This window comes from Schistocerca nitens, chromosome 12, assembly GCF_023898315.1.
Source record: "Schistocerca nitens isolate TAMUIC-IGC-003100 chromosome 12, iqSchNite1.1, whole genome shotgun sequence".
In the NCBI taxonomy this organism is placed as follows: domain Eukaryota; kingdom Metazoa; phylum Arthropoda; class Insecta; order Orthoptera; family Acrididae; genus Schistocerca; species Schistocerca nitens.
In genome coordinates, this window is record NC_064625.1 from 34805295 (window position 1) to 34818785 (window position 13491).

The window sequence follows — 13491 nt, forward strand, 5'->3', positions numbered from 1 at the left end:
TCTGAAATACAAGGTACATTGTGGATACTTCACTCTGGCTTTATTGGGGGTGTGTGCAATTGCAAATGAGAGAGCTACATCAGATCAACTTTCTCAATATTGATGTGAATAGAGACTTCCACCCTAGTCTAAAGAAAAAATTCAATATGTTAGCTACATACCACGCACAGCAACATATTATGTAGTAAGCACCAAACACAAAATCATAGCGATCCCCTACTGCAAGCTTTTTCAAATTTTGTGCAATGTCTTACTTCCTTGCAAATATCACAATAACTGTGATCGTTAACAAAATGATGGACACATCATCATGAAGTTCACAAATAACACTATAAGTAATGCAAAAATGAATTTTTTTACCCAACAATTTCCACAAAATTGTTTGAGATTCTGTCATTGCCAACCGACAGAAATGGCGAAAACACTGTCAGCCTCCCCTTCTGAACAAACAAATGGATTCGCCCAGTGCTTTGGATGCAAATTGGTCACTGTGCATCAGTCACTGTATCCTGTGTGGCCTCTAGACTGGGATAAAGGTTTGTGATGGGTGCAGCGGCTAGAGGGAGAAAAGGTGTGGGAGGCAGGAGGAACTGGGGAGGGTGGATGACCAGTGACCTTGAAGGTCACTGCAGCCAGTAAGTCAGTGCAACACAAAATGACAATGTGCAGGAGTGGACCGAGAGGGAATGCAGGACAAAAGAAAGCAGACTGCTGGACAGAAGGTGTGAATGCAGTGGGTCAGCAGATATTGGGAATGGGAGGATTATGGCAGTGAAGCATCTGCGTAGTTCGGGAAAGCTCGTCTGGGGCAGGAAGGATCCAGATGGCACGGGTTGCGAAGCAGCCACAGAACTCTATCACATTACGCTCGGCAATGCATTCTGTCACTGGGTGGTCAACTATGCTGTTGGCCACAGTTTGGAGATGCCATTCACTGGTGGACAACAAGTCAGTGGCCACGCCAACATACAACGCTGTGGAGAAATTGCTACACAGTTTGTATATGACACGACTGCTTTCACGGATGGTCACGCCTCTGATGGGATACGATAAGCTTGCGACAGGACTAGAATAGGATGTGCCGGTTGCAGGACTCACACCTGGGTGTTCTACAGGAATATGACTCCTGTGGCATGGAGTTAGGAGTGTGTGCCATAGCAATGCATCAGGATGTTGTATAGTTTGGGTGGGCAATACACCACCACTTTTGGAGGAGTAGGAAAGATTGTGGGTAGTATGTCCCATTTCCAGGCAGCATAATCGATAGTCGCAGCCCTGGTGAAGGTGCCACCCTGCAGCCAATTCTTCGTGGAGCAGGCATCCCAGAACCATCTCTGCTTCCTCCTCACGACGTTGTTATACAATGAAATCACAACTAGCTACTTTATAATTCTAAAACTGAAATCCTCACCCTTCAACACCTGGAAGAGCACTCCATATACGAGTTCGACAATCATAAAATTTAATGCATCCTACCCCACCTCTGAGCACCACTACATCCATCCTAACCCAAGTGAACGCCCAGACAACTGCTCACACCTTGCATTGCTGCTTCTGCCATATCCACCTGAACTCCAAATATTTCACAAAACCCACTGCACACACAAACCCGAAACACTGTTGTCAACCTATCCACTAAAACCCTCTATCAAAGTTTCAGTCCAATTTCAAGGTCTCAGCTTCATCCCCAAACCCAAGATCAACCACACTGGGCTCATCGAAGCTCTCGCCTTCTCCCAGTCCCTATAGTGTGAACATTTCTTTGCTACCTATCCCTCCGACCAGATCTGACACTGAGTCTTGCCTCTCCCAGATCGTACAACTATCCGACTGTGACCCATCCCCTCTCATACCTAACCTGTCCTTACCTTCCGTGAATTCTTTACCTTTAACTTTGCCTCACCATCCAAGAACTCCAAATTTCTCAACAGAAGAAACAACAGACATCTACAATCTCAACACAAACCCTGATTTTATAACCCTCCCTGTATACAACAGCTCCAGCACTGCCACAATGAATCTTAGCCAATTTGTGACAAAGCATCTGCATCACAATTTCTGCGAAATGTCTTCATAGCACTTCACGTTGATTGTGGTTCTACACTTGAGGACCTCACTGAGTAGAGCATTCCTTTTAACTACGGATTTTTTTGGTGGGAAAGATGTGGGATTGTCCACTGTTGACTTTGCTGTCTGCCCTCAAGCTGTTGCACAATAAAGGACGCACACACACACACACACACACACACACACACACACACACACACACACACACACACACACACACACAGGGAATTGGATAAAGGCTAAGATTCAGAGACTTAGTTGGGAAACACTAACATTCTCCATACAGCCTGGATCTTTCACTTTGGCAACCTGATTAAAGACATGTGTGAACATTGGTTTCAATTGGTTGAGGAAGTGCAAGAGTGGGTGGGGTTACGGATCCGTCAGTGGTCTATGGTGTTCTACAAAATACGAATTGATTGTCTCATCTCCTAGTGGGATAAATGTCTAAACATGTGTTGTGATTAGTTTTGAATGGAACCATTCCACGGTACCGTTGCGGCAGGTGTTTGGTTTTCATTTGACTGCCCCTCACCTGTATACTCTAGCTCACTACTCGATTCATCCAAAAGGCAGCAAAGTTTTAGTCCTCTTGTGTGCCTGTCAATGACTTGATGCTCCTATTCAGTGAGTTACCTTGTTTACTCTCAAATTATTTACTTTCTGCCTAAACCTTCCTTAACATATCTAAACATTACTTACAATAGTCTATACAATAAATAATGTTATAGTGCAAGACTCTCAACTGCTGTGAGGAACTCGTTACAAACAAAATCAGCGTGCCACAATGAAGCCTTTCAACTTAAGATTTGAAAATCTTGGGCTTATCATTCACATTTTTCAAATATACTGGACACCTATTGCAAATGAAAGCCACAGAGCAGTGCACACCTATATGTACAGTGGTTAAAGAAGTTTTTAGAGCAAATCTTTTTGGTCCAGTGTTCAATGGAAATGTGACAGTTAATTAACCACACATCCTATGAGGGAGTGCAGGTACAGGGCTGGCACAGTAAGAATTCTGATATGCTCAAACAATTGCCTTTATTACAGAGTGATTTGGCTGCACTTTTCTTGGTTACTAATACAAATATTTTATGTGACTCCACAGAATTGTCCCAAAATCTAATACCACCTGTTGTAATACAGTGGAAGTATGCAAAGTAAAGAAGCTTTGACTTCATACTACCATCAACAAGAGAGATTATCCTTATAGAAGAGAGAGCAGTATTTGGTTTTGAACGAAGATGGTAAAAATGCCATACACTTGTTCAACCCAAGAATTAGTTAACAGTCACTTATCGACAGGGGAAGTGCATTTTGTCTACTTTCAAGCTTCATTTCATGTCAGTGGAGGACAAACCAGAAACAGGTAACAGGTATAGTCACATCATTTAGAACTGCACCCAAGTGTTCTGTTACATAATTATGTTATACAAGTTCAGAAGGTATAAAAATAAATACTGAAAAATAAAGGAACAGAATATTGTTTCATTTTTTGTGCTTTTGTTTCACCTTTCAAGATCAAAGATCTGAAGTCTAGATCAGGGCCAGCAGCTCACCTGCTGCAATGTGCCAGTTTCACGTAGCCAATGGAATGATTCTTTGACACAACCAATAAGAGACGAGAACAGAGGCAATGTATTTCTAGCACCAAAATTGTGGTGCCAAAATTGAAACCATTGTGCTGTTAGTTGTTTTTCAGCGTATTGGTGAGTTTTGAGAGGAATATTTTATGATTATGGCAGAGAGTGCTTCAAGGTAGACTGATTTAAGTGCCTTAGTTGCAAAGACACAAAATTGCAGCAAATTTGGTGGAAAAAGACTCATAAGAGCTGAAAGTTTGTGTGGATGGAATCAACTGGAAGTGCAGCAAAATCCACCACGGGATCAATGGTTTTTTTTTTTTTTTTTTTTTAATTAAATCATGGGAGAAGGCATGTGGCTCAATGTTTATTAATACTAGACACTCATTAATTATACTAATAAACACTGATTAACCTACCTTCTCCCATGATTTAATTAAAAAACACTGATCCACACACACAGTGTGGTCGTACAGATCAATTGCGTAGGCACCCAGGGCACAGAAATATTTAACTGGCTTTTCAAATATGTCATTGGTTGCATCACAGTCCTTATTTTGGAGATAATAGCACGGTTTAAATAGCAGTGACTCAAACAGGGAAAAATTAAATTTCTAATCCTCATCCACAACAATGTTTCACCCTTCCAACAAAATGTATTACTTTGAAACATGTCGTCTGCTTGCCGCTCTCTCGCTGGCTGTGAAACAAAAATAGCTGACACAGCCTCTTTCGTTCTCATCCTGACTCACAGCAAGCACTGACAACATTCTTGCATGAAACACCTAAGTATGCCACTGGCCCTAATCTTAACTTTTACCAATTAAGGCAACATCAAACATCCACTGAACTTTACTATGCATGAAATGCTATCAGTAAACTTCAAAAATTGCACTGCATTGTGTAAACACTTAAAATGAATAGTAACAATTACTGCTACAACATAAGCAGCAACTGACCGGCAGTGGTATAGGCAATAGCGCAATTGTCTTATCAACAGCTACACTGAAGCAGACTGCCTGGACTATAGAAACACAATTATGGATTAGCATTTCTGCAGATAGAATCAATTGCAATTTGCTGTAATGCATGCTGTGTCGTGTACACCTTCCAAGTGGAAAAACTGAATGTAGCAGCACACAGTCATTCTTGAACTGATGTATTCTAAGCAATGCCAAGCAGTTTCTGTTGGTACATCTGTCTTCTTATTGTCTGCTGCCATGCAGTTTTTAACACATTTTGCAGTGTGCACAAGTCCAGTATCTCTCGAGTATCTCTCAAAATGGGCATGTGTAATTGTGTGGTACAGTAACCATCACTACAGACAGTTCAATGCCTCCATAAATGCAGGCACTTTTATGATTACAGACCTAACATATCTGAGACTTGCCGTATTTAGAAGTAATACACTGTATCATCCATCAACTAAAGCTCTGTCTACTGTTTGTGTTGTAGGCACTGTTAGAAATCGCATTACAGAAGCATTAGATTCCACCTGTTTGCTTTGATCCACGACCTCATCAATATGGTGCAAATCGCCACTCTCGGCATATCCAATATGGTGACAACGATGTCACTACACACACACAACAACAAACTTTAAAAAACAAAAATGATACGATAACGTCTCACTCAAAACATAAAATGAAACTATCAGAACAACCATGGAAAATTGGAGGTTTAGGGCTGGGAGAAGCAAAATATGGAAAGAAAAAAAAACTGCATGATCCAAGAACAAACAATATCACAAAAAAAAGTTACAGCATTCTGCTACACCAACAAAAACTACGGAAATTGGACATTACCCTTGACCTATGTAGCTCAACCTCAGCAGTTAATTCCAAAGATCCAACACCTACAACTATGAAAAGTGGAACCAAAAGCCCAACACCTCAACAACCCATAAATCGGACATCACTACATCAATTAAAACACAACCAACTTATCATAAATATACAAAACATCACAACTACTACAGAATAAACCCAAAACAAAACTCACCAACGACAACATCCAGCAATATGATCTAGGTTGGCCACACACACACACACACACACACACACACACACACACACACACACACACACACACACACACACGAAACAAGCCCAAACCACTCACATCACGTGTAATCACAAATAAAAAAAAACATAAAAATAAACCAAAACCAATCACACCTTACGAAACTACAATGGCTGTTAAATAAAGAATGGTCATTCTCAATTAGTCTCCCATGAATGCGATGCACTTGTCCCAGTGTTTCTGCCAGTCTTCAAATACATGCTGGAAACCATTTTTTGAGAGGTCCTTCAAAGTTGCCTACGCACCCTTCACCACTGCTTCTGACGATTGATAATGCCTCCCATGAAGGCGTTTCTTCATGTTAGGAAATAGAAAAAAATCACATGGGGCTAAATAAGGACTATAGGGAGGGAAAGGGATGCACTTCACGTTGATTTTTGCAAGATATTCTGCAACAACATCGGCAATATGCAGCCACGCATTATCATGGTGCTGCATCCAGCCTGCTTCATGGAAATGTGGTCTTTTGCATCTGATATGGACCTTCAATGTTTTCAAGGCATCCCTGTAGTACTGTCCAGTTACTGATGTATGTGCAGATACAACATGCTGATAAACCATTCCATGAATATCAAAGAATGAGATGACTGTAACTTTCCTAGCAGAAGCAACCACTTTTGCTTTTTTCGGGGTTGGTAATGGAGGAGATTTCCACACTGAGCTTTGCTGTTTGCTATCATGATCTAAATGATGTAGCCAAGTTCCATCAGCAGTGATTACATTTGAAAGAAACTCCGGATCTTCCTCTAACATCAACTTTAACTGCATGCAGACCTGCACATGAATGTCCTTTTGTTCAGGAATCGACAGCCTTGCAACTCATCATGCACAAACATGCATCCCGTAATTTTTCTGTCACTGTGTAGGTGGCATCCAATGAAATGTTCAGTATTTCAGAAAGTGATCTTAAGGTAATTCGTCGATCCTCTCTCACAAAATGACAGCAGCAGTGTTGATGCTTTCTTCTGTAAGAGCAGTAACTGGAGCACCGGGTCCACCTTCCTTTAAAATTGATTGTCTCCCATCTTCAAACATTTTAAACCACCTTCGAGCTGTGGTGTAGGAAAGAACAGACTCTCCATAGGCCTCCTGTAACATTGTATAGGTCTCAGCTGAAGATTTGTTGAGGCAAAAGCAGAATTTCAAAGCAGCATATTGTTCCTAGTATGTTACCTCCATTGCAACAGTAGGCGATACTGAACATGTCTGACCTTGCCCGCCTCTCACAGACGGGAGCCAGGAGTCCCAACAATGAAACTACTATGGCATGTTTGTTGCACATTAAGCTAACAGAATATTATAAGATTAAATTTTAGTGCAAGAAATTATGACCATAAAAAAATTATGATCATTCTTTACTGAACAGCCCTCGTATAATAACAACAACCAAACTGGTCTCAAAACATCCACCCCTCCACCCACAATCCACGTGATTAACCGCCCCCCCCTCCCCCCAAACACCCGTACAAACACAACTCCCTTAACTTACCATCAGCCTATACACCTGCCCGACAGCCCTCAAACAAATGTGAAAAATACTATGATTCCCTCAGACACTCTTCCGCCAGCAATACTCATCTCATTGAGATTGCACGTTGGAAGAGCGCCTCTTCCCCCTCCCTGTAACTGATGTAACTGCCTTCAAAAGTCCCTCTATAGTGTTAGTATAAGCCATACTTTCATGATTCTTTAAGTCAATACTGTGATTAACCACTAAATGACCATAACCCGTCTTCCCCAAACACTCACAAGCGTCAGAGACTACAGTACTACCCTCATCAATATATTCCTCAATCAAATCCATCAATTCCCTCTTACTACAACCCTCCAAAACCTTAAAAACACAAACAGCATACCCACTCCCTGAAATAATAGCCCCCCCCCCCCACCAACCTGAGAACTCTCTCTCCCATGCCTCCCCTCAATGAACTGAGATTCATCAATCTCAGCAAGCATGCCCTGCCCACCCACCTTCCACTTGACATACTCAGAACAAACCACTTAACAAAATGAAAACCAATCCAACATCGTTCTCTCACTCACACCGATCTGATGTGCACAAAAACTGATAGAGGACCTAAGTCAGCAAATCAATCTCCCTCATGGCCAACCTAGACATCTCAATCAGCTACCACATCTAATCAATCCCCAGATATTATCCTGCTGACATCACAACATATATGCACCCTGGTCCGAGCTGCCGCAACTCTTGTAATTGTCATATTAATGTATTCTGCAATGAGCCCAAACAAACGCAGAAATAGACATCATATCTTCACCCATCTCCACACACAATGAAGTGAATTTCACTGTCATATCCATACTTAACAAAAAAAACCTCAGCAACTAACTGAAAACACTTACAAACCACATTACAAAACCAACTATGTACACTCAAAGCGATGTTACCACTACCATAATCCAAAATCAAATGAACCCAATACAACAAGTTACACTCAGCACATACACGTACAACACAACACAACACCTACAAACACAACACAACACCTACAAACACAACCAACTCAAAAACTCTGCACTGTAGTGACATCACACATCACAACACCATTATGTCTCGGACTAAAGCAGACAGATGAAATCAGATGCTTCCATTGACCCTTAGAAACCAACCAGACACTGCCTCAGACTGCTCAACTTCTCGAAAATATATTTTTTGAAGGACACAATAGCATAATACCACATGTGCTACAAAACTAATCAAAGTTTTAAAAGTTCACTAAATCTCATTTGTCATGTCCAGTAATGATTCAGTGTTAGAAATAAAGTAGTTCAGTTATCTACATAACTGCAAACAGTTTCTTCAACTGCTGCTCTACAGAGTTATCGGGAAAAATCAAGATTTCTTAGTGGGAAGTCTTCCTTGTTATACAGTTCGCAATAAGCAGATCAGTAATTACAGTGCAACAAGTCTTTCTCATTAAATTTGGTCATGTTCTGCTTCCAAGTGAAAGCACCTGTAAGTGCAGCAACGAGCTGAAAGCACTATTTTCATTAAGTAAGAAACTGCCGAGAGACAGACATGGGGCAAGAGCATTTGGCATAGTGCAAGATTTAATCATTTTGGTTACGGCAGACATACAAAATATGTATTACATGTCTGTCGAATAAACATCTAGAATCATAATCAACAATATTACGAAAAGGATAGATTGCTGCTCACAGTACAGACAAGATACTGAGTTGCTGACAGGTACAATGAAAAGAGTGTTCCGCTTTTCTGAATTAGCCTTTGGCTGACAGCTAAATGTGTAACAGTCGTTTCATAGTGCCTGTCTGCAACTCAATGTATCATCCTTACTATGAGTACGAATCCATCATTTTCCTAACAGTGCTGATATGCCAATCTGTAGTTCAAACTACAGAATCATCAGCACTTTTAATTTCTGCAATACAAAAAACCAAAAGTTGTAAGTAACATTTTCAGTCTGCTTTATCAATTGAGTAACATGAGGTTTTTTCATACTTATCCAAGGAGAAAGACAACTCTAAACCCACATCCACTAGAGACAGAGGGTACAAGATTAATTATACAGTAAAAGCCAGTTTGTTAATGGCATGAATACATGTGCCACAAACATTTACCCAATAGGTTCCACACATACATCGAAACAAGCAGTGAAAGGCACAAAACGAAGCGAGTGTAAAACACGAGCTTCATCACATAAACAATACTTGTAATTTACATACAACAACTAGTTCCATGATAAAGGGCCAGTATTCTTAAGATTTACTAATTAAAATATGAAGGAATATGCTTGAATGAAGGCTAAAGTAGCTATCACTTCCACTCTACACACACACACACACACACACACACACACACACACACACACACACACACTCTCTCTCTCTCTCTCTCTCTCTCTCTATATTCTCTCCTCCATGCTGCAGACTTAAATGCATAAGAACTGTGGGTCATTAATTAGTTAAATAATAACAAATCAATGCCAAAAACAAATATGCATATTAATGGGTCAGTTGTTAAGCAATATCATGACAAATGTACCATAGGAAGGAAAAGCCTTTTCCACTTCACTGATATGGAATAGTGTGGGTATTGGTTCAATGATGACCCCCTGGAAATCGGCTCTATGTATCAGAATTACTTTACATGAAAATGAAAAAAAGCAGGGCTTCTGTAAACTCACAACAAAGTATGTGTACAACATTTATTTCCACTTCAGTTAAGTGGTACTAAAATTTGGACGCATTTGAGATTGAAAACCAGAATACCCGCACTTTCAAACCAAGAGTTTAATAGCGATTTCGGAGCTCAATACACAAAGTTACCACGCTACCGTATTTTGTTAATGCACTACATCAACTACGGAACTGACAAATGTATCAACTGATATCTTACCCGATTCTATATATCTTATCAGTCCACAACTGTGCAGCTTGTGACAGCACTTTCCAGCGAGAGCACACTTTCTGTACAGTGCCTACGAGCTCACTGACTGACATGTGAGAAAAGATCTTTAATAAAATCTCATCTGGCAAGTCACGAATGGCCACACGCCGGGTTTCTGACTGCTGTGGATTCAAATTTATTACAGACATCTCAGGCTGTAAGCGTGTATCGTCGGCACTTCCTGAACCACAACTCACAGTGGACAGAGCGGCAGCAGATGACGCAGTACTGAAAGAAAAAAAAAACGACCATGTACAAGCATTTAAAAGAAAAAAAAACAGGTGTGGTTTCAATTTAATCCTAATGTGTGTGATGTCATTGGCGTCAATAGTAAGCTTTTTGTACTCCAGAAAACGTTCGTCACAGCCGCACATTGTTTACCTGTTGCTTCTAACGCTTGTCGATTGACAGTTGACACTGTCAAGTGCGCACGCAGCATCACAAAACAACAAATGAGAAACGCGACTCCCGTGTTAAAAAACAAACAGCGACAGCAGCGCCCGAACTGATGTGGAGAGGAACTAAAGAAAAAGTAAACATTGTCCGCGTCCTTCGTTGCGTAAATCTTAATTATTTTGTGCTTTTAATTTTTCTAATATAAACCTTCCATCAGAGTAAAACAATTTAATCGTAGCTACAACATACTTCAGTATAGGAGTGACTGTAACTCGTCTACATCACAATATGAACTGTATTTTTTTTTAAACTTCCTGGCAGATTAAAACTGTGTGCCGGACCGAGACTCGAACTCGGGATCTTTGCCTTTCGCGGGCAAGTGCTCTACCAACTGAGCTACCCAAGCGCGACTCACGCCCCGTCCTCAAAGCTTTACTTCTGCCAGTACCTCGTCTCCTATCTTCCAAACTTTACAGAAGCTCTCATGCGAACCTTGCAGAACTAGCACTCCTGAAAGAAAGGATATTGCGGAGACATGGCTTAGCCCACGGCCGCCTGTATTAGAGGCCGGAGGACTGAAATGTGGCAACGTTACGTTAAGGCCTACCGTATGGCTGTGGCTATAAGGTAGCAAACCGAAGCAGTTGTTTATGTACTTTCGCGGTGTCTGTTTTATCCGACATTACAGTGTAATTATGCTATACTGGACGCTGCAAAAATTATAGCAAGTAGTCGTGACTACAGTCGAAGATATAACACAATGTAAGTATACAATTCTGTGAAGTTTGTAGCGTTTTTACATGTATAAGCGCAAATGTGCTACGTGATCGACTTTCGTCTATACAACTGCAACAAAAGTTCTACTATATTCTAGATATAATTTGAAAATAAAGTTTTGAATTCATAAGTTTAGTATCAGAATCTTCACCTAAGTGATTTTGTGTTAATATTATGAATATTTCTACACATTTGATTCTATTTGTAGACTTGTGTTTCGTGATATCCAAGCAGTAGAAAAAACCAGTCCACCCAAATTCTCATTTGCTACTTTTACATAATAGTATGTTGATTTAAGATGTTTGCAATTAATGCATCATTCTATTTGCAGATGCCAGAAAAATGTGTTCCTGGTTGCAACAGCAACTACAAATCCAGCAAGGAAGAGGGTTACATCTCAGTGTTCAGATTCCCTACTGATTCCCTAACAGATTCATGTCGCTGTGGAAGGCCACTTACTGATATCTACAAAAAGCTGGTTTCCATTATGTGTAACATATTGTTAAATAATTGCACCAAACTCCAAAATGATCATTTAATATGTTCCAAGAAGGAGGAAGTTAATAGAAAATTAAAAACATTACATAACTTTTGACACAAAATTATGAAACTTTTTTCTTACCCATAACCTCAGTCCTTAAATGCTCTGATTAGTAATGGCAAGGAGGAGGTGGCCACTATGAAATAAACTTTAATGCACTGATAAATTTCAGTCATGCTTCTTATGCAAATCCTACAGCAAGGTCCCCAGTTCATTCTGACTCAGAAAGATGTGCAGATTGTGTATGACCTGTGATTTAAAAAAATCTAACCTACTAATGAACAATACACAAAAAAACGCTCGTTAAAAATATTGTTATTATGCCACCCTCATATATAAAGGTGTGAAAGATATATTGCAGCTGTCAGAAACTCTTATACTAGTTTGTCATTTATATAGGAAGGAACATGATAATAAATTTCAAATAACAGACTGAATAATTGCAAGTCTGCAAATAATGTTAGTAGGCATCTCACAAAATTGTTTGCTGAACTTGTATCTCCAAATCTCGGGTACGAAACGTCATAATATACTGCTATAAAGCACATGTGAGTTATTGTAAAGTTCATCGTTGCAAGGATACGAGAATAAAATGCGTAATTCCGACATAAAGTCGGCGTAATACTGCGAGAAATTAGCTTTTTTAAGTTACTGTGTTACTTATAGGGACCAAATCTACAAAAAAAGAAAGTGATTGCGTATTTATATCTGACACGTCGTCTGCAATCGGCGAAATCTAAACTTCAGTCTGGGCCTAGCTGGTCAAGCTAGCCGGCCTACTGACGTCACAGGCTATGACGTTGTCAGCTTGACGACTCCGGCCTCTAATACAGGCGGCCGTGCTTAGCCACAGCCTGGGGGATGTTTCTAGAATGAAATTTTCACTCTACAGCAGTGTTGCCAACTCTAAAAAACCCGAGTCGCTAGATTCAATATCAAAAGTCGCTAGAAAGTCGCTAAAACTGATTTTACTAGGGATATACTGAAAATTTCGTGCTGTGAATGGTGCAATAAGCCAGTGGGGGAGAGGGGTAATTAAATATTAATAAAAATTGTCTCATACGTAATTGCTATATTGTCTTAATTAAATGACGCATCGCTTGCAACAACATACATATAAAATACGCTAACGCTTAATTAAACATGTTATCATAATTGACGCAACACATAAATTATTGTTTCAATTACAGTAGTCAAATATACTAGAAATATTCAACTATATTTGTAACAAAAGAAAGCAAGAACACAAATTAGGTTACAAAATATATACATATATGTGAGCTATTCATTGTCGTCACTCAGAAGATCGAATAACTCTTCTGTTTCATGCTCTGACAGAACTGTAGTTGATGTAGAGGGTTGAACGTAGATCAAAAGATGATGTTGCAGTTCGACTGGTTTTGTCCCAAATGAGTAACTTTTGTTCGTTCCAATAAGCTCCAATACGACTGACGGTATGTCAAAAGATGCACAATCTTTATTTTGTTTCTTCAGCTGGTCTCTCAATATGATCAAAGCATAAATTGTCTTTAACGATAATCTGTTACATTGTTTAGTTTTTATAATGTTCATAGAACTGAATATTCTTTCCACTTCTGCAGTTGAATGCG

The 13491-nt window shown here is 39.9% G+C and overlaps 1 protein-coding gene across 1 annotated transcript in view; it reads right to left on the minus strand.

Moving 5' to 3' along the window:
- Positions 1–10638, minus strand: part of LOC126215102 (uncharacterized) — an 83329-nt gene extending 72691 nt beyond the window's left edge. The window contains exons 1-2 of the mRNA XM_049941752.1: positions 10549–10638; positions 10117–10395 (exon numbers count right to left, since the gene is read on the minus strand). Coding sequence (XP_049797709.1) covers positions 10117–10316 — 200 coding nt within the window. The 5' untranslated portion in view covers positions 10317–10395; positions 10549–10638. The remainder of the gene's footprint in view (positions 1–10116; positions 10396–10548) is intronic.
- Positions 10639–13491: the final 2853 nt, after the last annotated feature.